The sequence below is a fragment of the Acinonyx jubatus genome, chromosome C1 (genome assembly GCF_027475565.1).
Source record: "Acinonyx jubatus isolate Ajub_Pintada_27869175 chromosome C1, VMU_Ajub_asm_v1.0, whole genome shotgun sequence".
Classification (NCBI taxonomy): Eukaryota; Metazoa; Chordata; class Mammalia; order Carnivora; family Felidae; genus Acinonyx; species Acinonyx jubatus.
In genome coordinates this window covers 174,138,020-174,157,614 of record NC_069381.1, presented here as the reverse complement: position 1 = coordinate 174,157,614, position 19,595 = coordinate 174,138,020, and the positions used below count along the sequence as shown (strand labels likewise).

General features: G+C 38.7%; 1 protein-coding gene across 9 annotated transcripts in view; it reads right to left on the bottom strand.

Annotated features, from left to right (window-relative positions):
• CC1H2orf88 (chromosome C1 C2orf88 homolog) overlaps nucleotides 1-19,595 on the bottom strand; it is a 72,251-nt gene that overhangs the window by 30,485 nt on the left and 22,171 nt on the right. For 6 of the 9 annotated variants that reach the window (XM_027054686.2, XM_015077671.3, XM_053215454.1 and 3 more), the window contains exon 2: nucleotides 16,885-17,108. The exons of 2 other annotated variants lie outside the window; for them this stretch is intronic. Coding sequence is in view for 1 of the 7 variants with exons in the window: in XM_053215452.1 (XP_053071427.1) it covers nucleotides 8,825-9,217 (393 nt within the window). In the remaining 6 variants the exon portion in view is untranslated. Of the gene's footprint in view, nucleotides 1-8,615; nucleotides 9,649-16,884; nucleotides 17,109-19,595 lie in introns of those variants that run through there. One more of the 9 variants, XM_053215452.1, reaches the window with a different exon arrangement.

Sequence of the window (19,595 nt, the reverse complement as noted above, 5' to 3'; positions counted from 1 at the left end):
TCAAACAAAATCAGAAATGAAAGAGGAGTTTCAAGAGTGGTTCAGTATTCACAAATCAATCAACATGATACATCACATCAGTAAAAGGATAAAAACCATATGATTATTTCAATAGATGTAGAAAAAGCAGTTGACAAAAGACATCATTCATGATAAAAACTCTCAACAAAATAGGTTTACAGAGAATATACCTCAACATGATAAAGAATTTATATGAAAAATCCACAGCTAATATTATACTTACTTGTGAAAAGCAGAACTTTTCCCCTAAAATTAGGAACAAGATAAGAATGTCCACTGTCACTACTATTATTCAATATAGTACCGGAAGTCCTAGCCACAGCAATCAGAGAAGAGAAAGGAATAAAAGGCATCTAAATTGGCAAAAAAGAAGTAAAATTTTCATTATTTGCAGATGACATGATAGTATATACAGAAAACCTAAAGACTCCACTGAAAAACTACTAGAACTGATGAATAAATTCAGCAAGTTGCAGGACAGAAAATCAACATACAGAAATCCACTGCATTTCTATACACTAATAAGGAAGCAGCAGAAAGAGAAATTAAGAAAACAATCCCATTTACAATTGCACCAAAAACAATAAAGTACCTATGGATAAACTTAACCGAAGAAGTGAAGTACCTGTATTCTGAAAACTATAAAACACTGATGAAAGAAACTGAAGATGATACAAACAAATGGAAAGATATTCCATGGTTATGGATTTGAAGAACAAATATTGTTAAAATGTCTATTCTACCCAAAGAAATCTACAGATTTAATGTAATCCCTATCAAAATACCACAGCATTTTTCACAGATCTAGAACAAACAATTCTAAAATTTGCATGGAACCACAAAAGACTCTGAATAGCCACAGAAATATTGACAATGAAAAGCAAAACTGTAGGTATCACAATCCCAGATTTCAAGTTATACTAAAACGTTCTAGGAATCAATCAGTATGGTACTGGCACAAAAATAGACATAAAGATCAATAGACTAGAATAGAAAACCCAGGAATAAACCTTTGATTATATTGTCAATTAATCTTTGACATAGGAGGCAAGAATTTCCTATGGGAAAAAAGTCTCTTCAACGAATGGTACTGGGAAAACTGAAGAGCTACATGCAAAAGAATGAAACCGGACCACTCTTACACCACATACACACACAAATTCAAACTGGATTGAGGACCTAAATGTGAGACCTGAAACCATAAAAATCCTAGAAAAGAGCACAGGCCGTAATTTGTCTGACGCTGTCCATAACAACATCTTTCTAGATATGTCTCCTGGAGCGAGGGAAACAAAAACAAAAATAAACTATTGGGACTATACCAAAATAAAAACCTTCTTTCCAGAAAAGGAAACAATCAAAAAAACTCAAAGAGAACCTACTGAATGGGAAAAGATATTTGCAAATGATACATCTGATAAGGGGTTAGTATCCAAAATATATAAAGTACTTACACAATCCAACACCAAAACAAAAACAAACAAAAAATGTAAAAAATGGGCAGAAGACATGAACAGACATTTCTCCTAAGAAAACATACAGATGGCCAACAGATACATGAAAAGATGCTCAACATCAGAGAAATACAAATTAAAACCACAATGAAATATCACCTCACACCTCTAGTGTATGAGGCTAGACACACACACACACACACACACACACACACACACACACACACACGAAACAACAAGTGCTGTGAGGATGTGAAGTAAAAGGAACCCTCATGCACTCTTGGTTGGAATGCAAACTAGTGCAGCCACTGTGGAAAACAGAATGGAGGTTCCTCAAAAAATAAAAAATAGAACTATCATATGATCCAGTAACTCCACTACTGGCTATTTACCCAAAGAATACGAAAACACTAATTTGTAAAGATATATGCATTCCTATGTTTATTGCAGCATTATTTATAATAGCCAAATAATGGAAGCAGCCCAAGGGTCCATTAGTAGGTGAAAGGATAAAAGAGATGTGGTGTTGTTGGGATGAGCACTGGGTGTTGTATGGAAACCAATTTGACAATAAACTTCATATAAAAAAAAAAGAGATGTGGTGTGTATGTATATGTGTATACACACACACACACTATATATATATATATAAATACATACATACATACACACACACAATGGAGTATTACTCAACCATAAAAAGGACTGAAATCTTGCCATTTGCAACAAAACAGATAGATGTAGAGGGTATAATACTGAGATAAAACAGAAAGAAAAGTACTGTATGAGGAATTTAAGAAACAAAACAAAGAAATTTTTAAAAAGACAAAAAACAAGACTCTTAATTATAGAGAATTAATAGCTATCAAAGGTGAGTTGGGGGGGTGGGTGAAATAGGTAAGGGTATGAGGAGTACTTGTATCACAATGATCACTGAGTAATTTCTAAAATCATTGAATCACTATATTGGACACCAGAAACTACTATAGCATGGTATATTAATTATATTAGAATTTTAAAAGTAAATTTAAAAAATGACTCTGTGATACCATAAAAATACCAAACTTAAAAGGTCTCCACTGAACAAAATTACTTTATACTCAAAATCAGTGTGTTGAGTCTAGTTTTCTTTCAACTTCACTGGGTGTATGGAGAGAAATACACATACAACAAATGTGTATATTCAGAGCTCAAAAAAGGAAAAAAAATCAATAAATTTTTCATAGCGATGTCTTCAAATGGATTTTAACTGGATAGGGGTAGAGGAATTTAATTAGCAATGTGATTATAGGGACTTTCCTTTGCTTCTCTGTATCCTCATTTCTAAACTTAGGTTAATTCCTGCCCCAAATTCCTCCTTGAATTGCAGTAAGGAAAACCAGCGCTATAAAAATGTAGCTGCTATTCTGCTACTATTAAGAGAAGCTGGCATTTGAACAGATTATTTTGGATAACTCACACTCCCTTGTTCTGAACAGTTGTCCCAATCCTGTTCACGAAAGTCCAACCCGCAAAAAACACACAAGATTCCCCAATCTCAAAATCTTCTTCAAAGGTGGAAGCCATACACTCCAAAAACAATCCTAAAAATGTCAATTCTTGTGAAATTCTATTACAATGTGAATGCATCTCATTCCACGGGATGGATGGTATATTTCTCTCTCTCACACATCTATGAATTCATGGAGGGTAGAGACTTTGCCTTACTCAAGCATGAACTTTAATAAGTAGTTTCTAATCAAAGTTCATCCAAAATATCTAAATCTTAGTCATTTTAATAGATCAAATTATCTTAACTGACATTTTTCTGGATCATTAAATTTTCTTTACCTCAAATGCCATTAATGAATTTGAAGGAGATCAGAGTTTGCCATCCCAACACATGCCACAATGGTATAAGGGTTGCTTTGAGCCAAAGGCAATAAGCTCTCAGCACCCCCCTTTTTGTCAAAAAAGCAGGACACAAATTTCCCTTTTTAAAGGTCCTTCATCTCCTATATGAGAAGGAAAACTACTCCAGAGACAATTTTCATCATCTGAGACAACTCTTATCTGTTTAACAGGCCTTATAAAACAAATCCTGATTTATCATATATTTCCTAGTCACCTTCCCATAACTTACCTCCACCCAGGAGCCCCAAACTCCTTTTCCTTTGTCTACCCTCTTTCCCATGGTTTTCACCCTTTCTTAAGATGACATATAAGTCTCCAATTCTGTTTCCTTGAAGCACATTCCTTTGTGAACCCCCATGTGTACATAGGTAATTAAATGTTTTTTCCTCCTGTTAATCTATTATCAGTTTGATTTGCAGACCCAGCCAATGAACTTAGAAGGGTTGAGAAAGAGTTTTTCTCTTTCCCTAAAAATTCAAGATTAGTCTTTATGTTATTTAGTGAAATCAAATATTTTAGAACAAGTAGGAGGCATAAATAATAAATTAAGTGTATTAAGTACTATGCACTGAATTAATACAGTAGTGTATGTACTTCTGAATACTTAAAAGAACTATTATTCTTACGTGGAGATATGGGAAAACGGTGTCCAAATCCACTTGGAATCTAGGTCAAAAGATCCAGAATTCAGAAAGTTTTGCTCTTTTAAGTTTGATCATTCTTTCATTATGCATATGCCACATTCCTAAAGAATGTGGTCATTACAGAGTTCCTATTTTTTGTAGCTGACAGTACAGTATTTTAGGGTGGAAGTGGGATGTTGGGATGAGGTGGGGGCAGAGGTACATCTAATTTAAACATTTTTTTAAAGCCCTCTTTTTACCTATTAAATTTAACTAATCCAAGGAAGTTTCCTGTCCCGTCAATTATTCTCCTTACCACACACACCCATGCTCATTTTCTCCTTGTAGCTTCCCTTATGTTGAAACACACAACCTCCCCCTTATCTCCACCTAACACTCCTTCCCTCTTCCCTGCTTAAACCAAATCCATACTATCTTCATGGCTAGGGAAGCCCCATCTCTTTGTCCAGACTTCCTGGAATTCCTCTAACCCTTATTCAGAATTCTCTTCTTGAACTGATGTCCAGTTGGTCTAATTTCTAAGTGCTTACTCCCCAAATGAGATTAAATATTCCTCAAAGGCAACAGTCATTTCTCCTTTTGTTATTATGCATAGAGCAGTTCTTACATCCATGAGTTTAATGAATGCTAATTAAAGTTTGGCTATTTACCAAATATCCGTGTACTTCAAAGTGTGTTAGATGTTGACAGTAAAACTGTGAACTATACAGAGTTCTATTTCTTTCATCACACTTAAAAACAAAGGCCACAAACTCATGGTAGTGTTGGGTTGGTGTTTTGTTTGGCCAGTGCAATGTTTAAACTGTTCTGAATTAGAATAATTCTGAGCTGAACATTCACTCCCCAGTTCACAGGGCTCTCTCACTCCCTTGTATCCAACACCTATCCAGCTTCACTAATTTATGTTACTTCCAGCCTCTTGTACAACATCTGAAAGGGAGATTACATGAATCCAAATTAGGCCACTTTGGCATGTGGATTATTTTGAGCTGAAGGCAATTGAGACCCAGCAAATTCAAGAAAAACTCTGACCTCTCCTTTAACTATTTAAAAGAATTTAGATAGGTCATTCAAGTAAAAGTTATCTCCAGGCTCCCTATCTACATGACAGATCAAACACCTAATTGCCAAATATCTACTCCTATCATCCTGTGAATTGCCCTTCTTCCCCCTTTAACCCCAGATCCCATTCCCTAGCTCAGGGTGGCATATAAGCCTCAATTGCCCAATTTACTATTGGGTCTCTTATGGGGCTCCTGTATGGATATAGTTAAATTTGTTTTTCCTCCTGTTAATCTATCTTATATCAATTTATCAGCAAAGAACCTAGAAAGTTAGAGAAAAAAATTTCTTCCCCAACACATCCTTGATTTTACAACTTTGAATTTATAAGGAATAAATTAATTCTTAAAGTACGGCTCTTCCTATATCAGATACTGACTAGAGTTAGTTATTACTTCCCAAACTTTCAACATTATAATGTCATGATTGATTATATTTCTCCACCACTGAGTTGCTGCATACTGTTTATAGTACACTCACTATGGAAGACAGGATCCAGTTAAAAAAAAAATTCCCAAACCCAAGAGCAGATGGTATATTAAGTAGAGAAAGAAAACAGAACTGCTCAGCAACTATTTTGCTTTCTCAAAAGCAAATGATTTTTATGCAGGAAAGGACAGAAGAGACCGCATTAAGAGAGAACCTAGGTACAAGCAGAAGAAGTCACAACTTCTGGTGAATTATATTCCAGGGAAAGCCTGCATACAGAAGCACAGCAATATTACAACCTTTGAAAAAATTAAGAAAGGGGCACCTGGATGGCTCAGTAGGTTAAACATCTGACTTCGGCTCAGGTCATGATCTTACAGGTTTGTGCGTTCAAGCCCTGCATCGGGCTCTGTGCTGACAGCTCAGAACCTGGAGTCTGCTTCAAATTCTGTGTCTCCCTCTCTCTATACTCCTTCCCTACTCTCTCTCTCTCTCAAAAATAAATAAAAACATTAAAAACAAAAACAAAGTGAAAAAAACATGAAGGAGGGACATCTCAAGAAGCCAGAGACTCAGTCAGTTTCTTTTCTCCCAGTTTATTTCAAACTCTGAAACAAAAGGAAATTTGAATCCCTAGGTATTGCAGACAAGTTAGTTTGACACTAATTTCTGGCAAAATTCAAAATTTAATCAGTAAACTGAATATTCTGAGGGAAAAGATTGGGGATTTCTAGGAACTAGACATTCAAAATTCACTATGAATCAGTCATTTTTAAACTAGTATCATTTACTTTTGTGATAGATTAGGAATACTCAAGATGTTTATTTTTAGCAAAGCATTTGATTAAACTTTTTCTCATGATGTCTTATAATGAAGACTGACCTACAGGCTAGAATAGTTTGATAAATAAGGCGGACAGTGCTAACTGAATTCAGCTGATCATTGATTTGTCTCAGCAATATCTCTCAAGGCTGACTACATTCCCAAGCAGGTCTATATCTGGTACTTTCAGTACATGGGTGTTAATTCTAATAAACATCCTGAAAAGTAGATGTTACTAATATGACGTTATTGATATGGAAAATAAGTTTCCCAAGGTCACAGAGCTAGTAAGTGTCACCGTCAAGCTCTAAAACCAGCCTCCAAAAGTCCAGGGCCACTTCTACTGTGCCACACAGGCAGAATTCTAGGTGAGCCACCATGGCAAAAGGAACGGTTTCATATATTATTAATGGCTTGGATGTCTGGTGTACAAACTCACCAAATGTGCAGGTGACATAAAACTAGAAGATAGAATTAGCATGATGAATGCCATGATCAAATCTAAAACATACCTAGCAAACTGGAAATTGGAAGCTTAGTGTCACACAAGAGAAAAAAAAATTGTTCATGTTCAGGACATTTTTAACTGTATAATTAAAAAATTAATAAAGCCTACGTTGATAGCAATGTGTTGGGGGTAGGGGAGAGGGAGGGAGAGGCTGGTGGTGGTGAGGTTTTCAGTCAACTGTGGTGTATTTATTACAAAAGCCAATTAAGTGTTAGATGATTTTGTTTGAAGATAGGAATTCACTGCATTTTGCACTGTTCAGATTAGATTGAATTATTGAATTCAATTTGGGGCTAAGGATCTTCAGCACAGAGAAAGGTCTTAAGTATGGAAGGAAACATAAAAGCAATGACTTTTTCGTGAAGATAACTAACATTTACTGACTTCTAGGTAGCTATACCAAGTAGTTTATGAACATTATTTCACTTAACCCTCACAATAATTGTATAGGTTAAGAATAATTCTATTCTTAACTCTGTACCACTTTAGACTTTTCATTTCTTTACTATTTTTTGGTCATAGACTCCTTTCAGATGGATGAATTTTAGATCTTCTCTGTTGAAATATTATCTATGTAATTTCACAAGTTGGAGGACTACTGACAAAAGTAAGCCTAATGAGAAACAGGTCCAAGGAAGCAGTGGGTCAGTTCAGTGTAAACAGAGCCTTATTAATGGCAACAGAAAGAAGGGATACCTTAAAAGTGGTGAGTTCCCTGTCACTGAAGTGTTCGATGAAAATGTGGCTTGTGTGTCAGAAATGCTACAAAGGAGATACTAACATGGATTAGAGGTTGGTCTATGATTTTAAAGTACCCCTTTTACTATAAGATTGTGAGCCTAATAGGTAATTTCGGCAATTTTTGTTTGATGGCAAGATAAAAAAGTTAAAAACTGGAAATAATTGTTTTTCCAGATCGTTTTGCTGAACATGTCAAATAGAAGACGTAAATAATATTGTTTCCCATCTATATATTGATATTGGCTCTATCAAGTACTTGAAAATGACCTCATCCAAAGAAAAAAAAGGTTTATTCAACTGTTGATCTTGACGTGATTTATACTTAGTCATAATAAAAGTAGATTCTTTATTCCTCTGAATCCTTAATTACAATTTTGCTTCAGGTAAATACTGCATACACCAGATCCTAAAAAGATCCTAAAAAGATGTAGTCTTTAATGGGAACATTTACTAGTTTATAATTTTATGTTAATTTCCATAAAGGATGGGGAGAGGGCAGACAGGAAACAGAAGATAGACAACTCCTATTGTTCCGCTTTGCTTCTCGGATCCTTTAGCTAATGGCTGAAGGATCTTACAGATCTATTCCGATCCCCCCCCCCCCCTTTGCAGTATAATTCGCCCCAAGACACAGCCTCCCACAGCTCTAAAAGAGCACAAGAGCTAGTACTTTGCTCATCACATGTCATTCGGCGCACAAGCCTGACAGTTTGGCATACAAATTAAATGCTCATAGGCAAATCTTTTACCTGAAAATCTTCAGTCACTCTTCAGGTAGGAAGGAGAATGAAACTGCAGCTCAGAAATGCAATACCTCGGACTTGGGGCTCAGAACCAAGTGGAAGGGGTGGGGGCTAACTTCTCAATGAGGAGACGGAGACGTGAGGCTCTATCCGAGGCAGCTGGCCGCGAGAGGTCTGCTTGAATTAAAGTCGCCTGTAACTCCCAGGTTTCTGCCATTGAAAAACCCAAAGGGCAAAGCTGACGAGCCAAGACCGACGGACACACAGCGGTCGCCCACCTCCCAGGTGTTCACTTACACAGCACATCGCCGGGGCGGCTGCGTGCCCAACGCCCCTCGGGACGGCCGCGGGGCCGGGGAGGCATCCGGCATTGGCCGGCTGCGTGCGCTGCTCGGTCCCTGAAGCCGCCGCCCGGGGGGGCGCCGGTTGGCGTCAGGGCGGCGGGGTGCGGAGCGCAGCGCAGTCCGGCTGCAAGGCCAGCGGCGCCGCCTTCTCGCGCGCCTCACTCAAGTGGCAGCATTTGGAGGACGGGGTGTCCTTTGGCACGGCTCTGGGCTCTGGGCCCCTCCTCCAGCCGCCGTTGTCGCCGCCGACGCGCCCGCCGCGCGCTCCTCGCGGGTTCGCGCCCCGAACCAGGCCAGCCGGGCCCCGCAGGTGGCAACCCAAGGGTGCTCGGCTCCAGCACGCGCCCTCTGCGGGCCGCACGCAAGTACAAGGCTGCGAGGACCGCCACCGACACGTCGGCTGGCGCCGGGTACAAGGCAGGGGCGGGACACCACCGCCCTCATTCCCACTATCCAGAGTGCTGCCGCTTCCGCAGCAGGAATTAGATCCCCAAATTTCCAACAAAACAGAAGTGAGCAACTCACTTCGCTGCCTGCTCCTCCTCCGCCCCTCATCCGAACCACCTGAGCTGCTAACTGTTCTGGGCTCTGCCCAGGTAAGAGGAGGGAATGGTCTCTGAGACCACCGCACGACGGGCGGAGATTGCCTTGGGGAGAGCAGATGCTCGGCCCGCCACGCTAAGCGGGTGAACTCGCAGAAGCCTCGCGGCAGACTTCCCAGCTAAGCTATCTGGAGCTCAGATCTAGGCGTAGCAGTCAAACCCACTTTGACCTCAAACCCCACTTTCCAGGGCTAGGCCAAGGATTCTGGCCTTCCTAACTAGTTTGCACCGTGAGCATGCAGAGCAAAAGTGCTTGGAGCATTTAATCATTTAAAAGTACACATCCATTTTCTACGTCTCCATCCCAAAATACTCAAGAAGAACATTTTCCAAGATTGTTTCTCAAAACAAAACACCTCTAGCCAAACACCATTTTCTCGCTCTTTAAACTATTGAAGTCACTCTCTCAATACATGGCCATTATTCAGTTGTGTTTCCCTGTGCGTTCCACGTGGTGCCTGCATCTGCCCCGCATGATTCCTAGCAGCAGTAAAAGCCCCAAGAAGACTACAAAAGAACCATTATTTTAGTTGTGTTCTACAGTGGAGTGGTCATGCAAAATCCATGCTTGGAGAGACTTTAGGGACAGCTTCACCTGACTCCTTCACATTACAGATGAGGACCCTGAGACTCACAGCTGCAAAACTAAATGTGAAAAAGAAACACCTGAACCTACAAAGCCCACAATTTGTAGACTAACGTGAAGCTTAGGTCTCTAAAGATATAACATGGGAAAGAATATAGTTAGATTGCTGAGGAGTTGAGAGCGTACATTATACAAAATCTAGCTCAGAATCTTTCAGATTTTAAGTGCACCGAGCATTCTTACTACTATGTTTAAATTAACTAAGGTGACTTTATATACAAATACAGTAGCCCAGAAATGTAATTTTTCTGCATGATAAAATGATTAGTGGAATTGCAGTGGGTACATTCTGACACAGAATGTGAATACACTTATGTTGATTTGTCTGATATGTATCAAATTTTAATGTATACAAGTTGATTATACTAATACAAGCAAATTTTAGTTCTACATATTTCAGGCATATCATGCTAAATAATTATGATCAAATGCCAGGATCCACCTTTAGGCCTAATTCTTCACTTAACCTATTTCATTACTTGCCTTTTTTCTTTCCCAGCATTAAGCCTTTACCAAACTAGTGCTGGAATAATCCATGAGACCTCTGGGTTCCACACTGAGAGCTCAGTGTCAGCTCTTGATGTGCTCAAGGCAAGAAAACAGAAACTTGGAAATTTGTGTTTCACTTCCCAGTTACCCCAGCAGAAGTGGGGGAGGAAAGAGTCTCCGGCCTTGCCTAGAAGAGAAATAACTTCCCTAGGCGCACATCCTCTTCTTTCACTCAGTTCAAAGGTACAGTGGATCTGGGGCACCTGGGTGACTCGGCTGAGCGAAGGACTCTTGACTTTAGCTGGATTCATGATCTTAGATTCGTGAGTCCGAGCCTGGTATCAGGCTCTGCTCTGTCCAGGTTCTGCACTGACAGCACAGAGCCTACTTGGGTTTCTGGCTTCCTCTCTTTCCGCCCCTCCCCCACTTGTTCTCTGTCAAAATAAATAAAAATAAACTTAAAAAAAAAAGATACAGTGGATCATCTTTACCAAATGTTAGTTGTTCTCTGACCCTTTGGTCTAAAAAATGGAGTCATGTGGAAGCTTTGTGCTGGGCCTCCCTGTTCCCTGTGGGTGGCACTTGTCACAGGGGCTGTTGTTCTGGCCAGATCCAAGCCAGGCTCTCCCTCCATCATCCTGGGTCTGGCCAAGACACAGAAAAACCCGAAAGCAGCCCTTGCCACCTGTCTGCGCTGCCTCTCCAGATTGGCCTCATACTCAGAGTCCCAAGTCTAAGGTGGTGTGGACCGGCCAGGCTGCAGACTGGCGGGGCCTTATTTGGGCTGCTGGCTGACCCCCACTGCTAGAGGTACTTGATTCACTCAGAACTAGGAAGGATGCAGGCCCTGAACTCACTACGGCCGTGGGAGAAGCTGCTTTTCCGAGTGCTTTTGAGAAGAAACCTGCCTCCAACCTTAGGATGTCAAAAGGTAAGCAGAGCCTTGGCCTCTCCTCGGGACTGCAGGTCATGCTTTGGTCAATATGGTAAGAGCCAGAGCTAAAATGGCTCGGAGGAACCGAGCGCCCCCTGCTGCTGGGGCTCAAAAAGGCTGGCTTTTCCTCAAAGCCACCGCAGCCTGGAACTAGGAGCCAAACAAAGCCCGGTATTTCTGCTCTCCTGTTATCCTCCCATCCTGGCTTGAACAAGATGGTTGAGGAGGGAACCCGGAGCTCATCAAATTGGTAGTGACGCCGACTGTACGATTTTGAAATCGTGCTAAATAAAACTTTTAAAAACTGGAGAACAGGGGCGCCTGGGAGGCTCAGTCGGTTGAGCGGCAGACTTCGGCTCAGGTCATGATCTCGCGGTTCGTGGGTTCGGGCCCCGCATCGGGCTCTGTGCTGACAGCCTGGAGCCTGCTTCAGATTCTGTCTCTCTCTCTCTCTCTCTCTCTCTGCCCCTCCCCTGCTCACGCTGTCTCTATCTCTTAAAAAATAAATAAATGTAAAAAAAAATTAATAAAAACTGGAGAACAAAGTGAGAGAGGAAATGAAAGACCCCAAAGACAGCCCAACTTGAATGTGGTTAGGGTGAGGGAGCCTGGGCTCTAACAAATGTGCAGCGGGTTTTCTTTCTGAAGGGCATGGAAGGAAGCATAATTAAAACAGTAACAATAAAATACTAGAATCTGAGCACAAGCAGTCTGACCCCAGAACCCATGCTATCAACAGCAAAGAGGTATTAAGCTGGATTGAGGACTGTATGCCAGATAGTAACTTACCCTTGTAAAGAAATCCCATTTCCAACCCAGCCACCTACAACACTTCCACTCTGGACAGTTCAGAGAGAGGTAGGTAGCTGACTCCCTCCACTGGTTTCTCCATCTAAACCCTGAGCACCTCTAACTTCCATTCCTGCTTCAGGTTGACCACTCAGAGCTTACATCTCTGGGAGAAGCAAGGGAGGCCATGCCAGCGAGGTAGAAGGAATCTTCTCTCTAAAAGAACTCTAACTAGTGAAATGATGTGACCCTGTCAGGAGAGATCTGGTCACCAGGACTCACCTGCCATTGGGGCTCTTACTAGAACACCAAAGATCAAATGTCTTCATTTGCTTTCTGATAACAAAGTGATGAGGACAGGACAAGTAGATGGCATAGTATGTGAATGTTCATATAGAGACTAGAGCATGCATGTCCATTAGAGAGTTATGGAAGTCACAGAAACAATTTATAAAGGATAAAAAATGAGGCAGAAAAAAATTACCATTATGATACACCATCATGGGGTATAAACTGATTGACTAGCACACAGATAAGACCTATGAGAAACCTCATTTTAACATTTTGATTTTCATAATAATAAAACTATGTTAAGATAAAAATAATGCTTTTATTTTATGCATATACAAATTAAAATTGTATCTCCTCATTTCTCATAAATAGTCCACTAGTCCAGGGCGGGGGGGTTGGGGGGGAAACCAACTTCTTAGTGGTTACTGGAAACAAGGCTATTTCCCACATATACTTTTCACTGATTCAGGTTTTATGAATTATTTTTTATGTTTAGGCTAAAATGGTCTCTCCAAAATATGTCTTAAACATGCTAAGATATTTTAGATTTGGCTGAGAGACCCAGATATCTCCTCTGAGTAGGCGACAGACATATTTTCATGTCAGGCCCTAGACTAGGGTTTTAGGATTCAAAGCTATAAAAAAAATTCAGCAGCAGAAGTGACACATTGATTCTTCAATTTTTTGTAGCCCAAGACACATAAACACATTTCTTGATGAAGAACTAGCTGTAGGTATGAAAATGGTGTCATCCTTCACTCCTGAAACTTTTTCTGCACTCCATGTAATACTCCTAGTTTTTCCTATGCCATAGCAGGCTTCAAAATCTTGTTATAAACCTTAATTACACTGTTGTGAAAGACCTATGCTTGGTCAACATTTTCTCGGAATCAAAGAGCAAATTATCAGATTACCTGACCAGCTAAATAAGTGCCAATATAAACCCACTGGGAGAATTTCCCATTTTAATATTTTAATATATATCTGAATATGTTTAAAAGTTCTTATGCCCAAAGTAAATTTTCAAAGCTTCATTTGAGGCTATTCTAGTCTTATTCATTATGTCACTGAAATGAGAAGTGATTTACATTATCTTCCTTATAGGAAAGTCAAGAATCCAATCACCCCTCAGAACTTCTCTTTTCCTGAGGAAAAAATGTTTAACTTTTTCTCACCGAATTTCCTTTACTCATGTTTGTCAGGCTTCACTAGACCCATTCTTGTTCTCCAGATGCAATTAAATGTCTGCCAATGCAAACTAGGGAAAAATTTCAAATAAGAGTTTAACTAGCACAGAGCATTAGATAGAGTATTAAGGAACAATATTTCCTGACTATGTATTATATAATCCAATTCTGTTCATTAACAATTAGACAAGTTGTCAACTGTGCCATAGGCCTATTTCTTCTTCTCCCTTGTTTCATATTTCCTTAAAGTTCTACATTCTCAGTTTTAGTATTGTGAATAAAAGGAAAACTTCATTTACAATGGAGTTAGGGGACCAGCAGGGGGAGCTCTCGTGCCCTACCACTGTTGTCAATTGCAGACTCCATAGGAGGAGAGGGACTTTGAATACTATACTACCCCAGCAGCAGGAAGAAGAAAGGCTTTCCTCCTTCACCAGCAGTAGCCCAGTCAATGAGAGACTGTCACTACTCAACCAATGAAAAGCTACTATGCTTGGAACTCCTAGTTTTCATGGACTTTTTGTTTATAACAGCCTTCCCAACTCCTCTCTTTCTTCCATATAAGTGCGGTCCTCTCTTTTGTTCTCTGGACTTGCCTATGGTTTTGCTGTAGCTTGCCTGTGCCCGACTGCAATTGTCTGCCATTTCTGAATAAATCCATTTTTGCTGATTAAAATAACTGGCAGTTTTATTTTTAAGGTTAACAGTCTTTAAGCTTATTAATGTATATTTGTCAGTAAATAAGTCTCCTTGTACCTATGGAAGATCTGTCTGAAGATCTTTACACTAAATTAAATATATTTTGGAGTCTTTATTTTAAATCACCATCAGTGCTCTATTTCTCTTGTATAAGTAAATTTAATATCCCCCCCCCCCAAAAGGTAGAAATGTCTGGAAATAAATTAGCATCTTATTTTTAAAAATTATTTTGCTGTCTTTAATGGTGACCTATATTTGTCCTCTCCCTGTATTGTAAACATCTTGAGGACAGGAACTGTGTACTTTATGTATTCTATGTACTTATTTCTGGTGCCTGGCATATGGAAGGTATTAAATGTTTGCTGAATTGAACATTCTTACTCTGCTGTGGTGCTTACTATGATTTCATCTCACTTTAAACAGAGGAAAACATTACTACTTAGATCCATGGGTCTGAGCTTCTTTAAGTCTTTAACCATGTTTATTTGGACAACCATTTCTGGCACTGAGATGGGGCCAACTTCATTTGATTACAATGTGGGTATAAGACATTTAAAACCAGGTAAATACTACAATCATTGCTCCAAAATTTATTATTTCAGACATCATATTGTATTATATGTTTTTTACTTAGGGCATATGCGTCTTTCATTATGACTCATTATCCATTGTCTGAATACCATGGTTGTTAAAAATAATGTTCTAGTTTGATCAAAATAGTTCAGCTTCCCTCCTGGAAATGTGGAGATTCTGGATAAAAATTCTGGATAAAAAAATTTTATTATTCCCATTTTCAAAGTATATTTAGCAAATATTTAACTTTAATATAAAAATTATTAAACATTAAGATGTTTATTCAAGAATTTAGGGGTATTAGAATAGGTATCTGAGGGGTATTCACATGGTTGAGGGGATTAATCTACATTGCTCTCATGGGAAGAACCACCAGGAAAAAATCATGGCAGGCAGATCTGGATTTAATTAAGAAAGGACTTTCTAAATAGCACTGCTAGGAATTTACCCAAGGGATACAGGAGTGCTGATGCATAGGGGCACTTGTACCCCAATGTTTATAGCAGCACTCTCAACAATAGCCAAATGATGGAAAGAGCCTAAATGTCCATCAACTCATGAATGGATAAAGAAATTGTGGTTTATATACACAATGGAGCACTATGTGGCAATGAGAAAGAATGAAATATGGCCCTTTGTAGCAGCGTGGATGGAACTGGAGAGTGTTATGCTAAGTGAAATAAGTCATACAGAGAAAGACAGATACCATATGTTTTCACTCATATGTGGATCCTGAGAAACCTAACAGAAGACCATGGGGGAGGGGATGGAAAAAACAAAAGTTAGAGAGGGAGAGAGCCAAACCATAAGAGACTCTTAAAAACTGAGAATAAACTAAGGGTTGATGGGGGGGGGGGGGGGGGAAGAAGGGGAGGGTGGGTGATGGGCATTGAGGGCACCTGTTGGGATGAGCACTGGGTGTTATATGGAAACCAATTTGACAATAAATTTCATATTAAAAAAAAAAAAGAAAGGACTTTCTATTGGTTAAAGTTTACAACAGGACAGAATGGTTTGTGGGCTTCCTCTTAAACCAGAAGTTAGGTAATCTATCTGGAACATAGCATGAAGATTTTTAAAAGGAATAGTAAAATTCTATATCTTCTAAGGAAATTTCTCCAAAGCCAAGATTCTATAACTTAGGAGTTATTTTACAATATGAAGACATGTGAGCTGGCCTTTGGACTGCATCCATTCCAACACTAAGGCATCATCTTGATGTCTTACTGTGTGTGCCCTGTACAAGGGCAGAGAGAGCCCTCCTATATTTGTTGCTAAGGAAGCAGTTTGTCATCTTTTAAAGATTTTTTCCTTAAAACAAGCAAGTCTACTACCACATGTATTAATTGGTATGCAAGGAAGAATTCTAGCTGATTCAATATAAGCAACAGTCTATCCACATGGGGATATTTTATGGCTTGTGATATTTCACTTAACTGATAACGTTGCTTGAGGAAATAGGGAGCTACTATAACTTAGAGGTAACAATGATAATGACTATTTACTGAGCACCCACTATGTGCTGGGAGCCACAATGGCCTTCCACACACTATCTCATTTAATCCTCACAATAACACTTTGCGGTATGTATAATTTCTGTTTCAAATATGAGGAAATGGAAGCTAGAACTTGAATTTGAACCCACGCCTGAGTCTAAAGTCTCAGTTGTTCACACAATGGCCTATTAAATCTGGCCGCAGTTCCAGGCAGCATTCCTCTTATACCTCTCCTAATCCATCAACTCTGATGGGCAGTACCCAGTGCCATAAATATCTTCTTTAAAATGCCTCCTATAAATGCTCCCATGTACCCAACATCTTAAGGAAACTCCAAAGGAATCCTCTGATATGTCTATCAGAACTGAAGTGTTTTTTATTTATTTATTACTGATAAATCTTAAGCAAGGTTCTTGGATAGTCAGCTTGGATTTTCCTGGTAAGTGAACATGGGGATATTATTCTTCCAGTTTTACTGATGAAGAAAACAAAAGGCATAAAGCCTTACCACCTTACCTCAGTAGTCATAAATGTAGTAGTAGAGATTGTAGTAAAACTTGTTTCTCTCAGATGTTGCCTTTGTAGCTCTATTCGCAATTCTTTGGTCTTTTCCAAAGCTTCTTTTCATGGAGTTTTAATGACAAGTTTCTCTTCCATGTAAATGTTCCACATTTAGGGCTTATTTCCTTCCCAAGATTTTCACTCCATTTTTGTCCCAACTACTTCGTTGCCTAGAGTGGCTGAGGAGAGTAATATTGGTAATATGTCTACCAAAACTAAAGTCCTTGGTTTGGAATAGTTGAACTGATACCATCTTCCTTCTTTCTGGCTGTGATTAGAGAGTACAACTAATAGTCTTCTAAGGTCACTACTGGTTCTGAATAATAAACTCCTATCATCTGATTATAGGTCTTTTCTTTTTGGCAGCTGAACAAACAAACAAAAAGTAACCTGTTTATCCAAGAGTAAATCCAGAATCTATTCCTATTTCAATGCACTGGCAAATACAAGAGAATACTTCCACTGCTCAGCTCTGCTTCTGCATAACCATCTGTAAAGCCGTGGGGGGACTGTCTGTATTAAACTGTTACATTTTATCTCATAACTGATTCCTGCTCCAGGAATCAAAGGTTGATGAAAGGTTAAAAAAAAAAAATAATAAAACCCCCCAAACAAAAAACTAATATTCTGTCATATAGTGAGTCTGACAGATCTCTCTATTAAAAGGACATGGCAAAAGTAAAAAAAATGAATGATTATGCCTGCAGAACACTTGCTACTTGTTTAGATTATAGGCCTAGGAAGCCCAGATGTGTTATGAAAAAAAATCTAGTATAATTTTAGATGGAACGTCCATTAAATTAGTAGGTATGCCATTTGGATAGAGTAAAGAAATGCCTTTTAAAGACTGGTACAAACTGCATTCTGGGTTCAATCATATTGGGCCATCCATGCAGGGCTGATAAAGGCAAGCACGGTGACAAGTTAATAGAAAGTGTTACTGATAATTTCTGGAGGCAAGGATTTCTTTGTGTAAAGTCTTCCTTCAAGCACTGGCACTGGTACTGAAATTAGTGGAAGCTTCTTTTCAACAGCAGCTAGAATTGAGTTTCTTCTCTACAGCTGGCTCAGTCCTGCATAGCTGACAAGACTGACAGACGACTCTAGATATGTAGCTGTTCTCTCCACAACTTAAACAAAAATGAGAAAAGCAGAATACGTGGCCTATTTTAGAATTACCTCCAACTATAAAAAACAGCATCAGAAAATTACCCTTTAAAAACAGAAGATGGGTTGGGAACTCAGAAAACCACTGATGATTGATTAAATAGTTTTCCCTTTCATATTTGCATTCACTTTTTCATCATGTATTATTTTTGAGAAAATGTTTAATTTAATTATAAATCTAGTAATCAAGAGACTTGAGTTAAAGCGATGGTTTTATCCCTAAATAATTGGGAAGCTTCAAAAGAATTTCAGGTCTCTTAGAAAAAACTATTTGCTTATCTATGAATCAAGACCAACTATCAAGTTACATTTTAGCATTCTTCATATATCAGTATTTTATTAGGTTTCATTGAAGACTATTAGTGATTGACCAGAGCTAAATTAATTCTAACCATTAGTTCTTTCAAGATTAAACAGAATAGAGGTGACTGGTTGGCTCAGTCTGTAGAGCATGGGATGCTTGACCTCAGTGTTGTGAATTCAAGCCCCACGCTGGTCATAGAGCTTACTTAAAAAAAAAAAAGGGGTGCCTGGGTGGCTCAGTCAGTTAAGCATCTGACTTCGGCTCAGGTCACGATCTCACGGTTTGTGAGTTTGAACCCCACATCGGGCTCGGTGCTGTCAGCACAAGCCTCTGTCTCCCTCTCTCTCTGCTCCTCCCCCCCCTCTTAAAAATAAACAAACATTAAAAAAATAACATAAAAGATTAAACATAATAAAAAATCAGTATGTTATTCAAAGATAGAACTTCTTACTGTTTTTTCAATATATTTCCTTTCAATATTTTATATATTTTACAGTAAATATTTACCTACTCATACTTTATGTAGTGGTTCTTATTCATATACAGTTCAATCATATGACTTTGACTTCACATAACATGAAATAGTATTGAATTTTTCTATAACTATTGGCTATAAATTTATAGAATTTAGCTGACTGAAACCACAGTTCCATTTAGGGAAACAATCTGGAATATAATACATTTCTTTCTGATTTGAAGCAAGTATGACTAGATTTTTACATAACTGCAAATGGATGTGTGGCATCATTTGAAGATTTCACTGTTTACTAAGAATTAAAAGCTGTTCATGGAATTTATACACTTTACCTAACTTGGAATCAGACATTCCTCATGCTACAGTCCTTTTGTGGTTATTATTTAATATCTTTAATTTTTCAAAGCCTATTTCTCTTTTTAAAAATCCCAGATGAAGAAAGAGAGCTACAAATTACATAAAACATTTGCCTTCTTGTCACTTTGCCTCGTCAGTGTGGGTCAAACACAAAAGTCTAGTCATACTTGCATTAAATGAGAAAGAAGTATGCCCTAAAATTCTAATTTGTTTCCCATTCCATAAGTCAACACACAAGTTTTATTTAATCATACCTTGTAAATATCACTGGAGAAAACAAATTTCAAAGTATGTTCTTTCAGCATAAGCTATGGTAAGCTATGCAATTTTCATAAGAATTGTAAAAAAAAGACCAAGAACCCA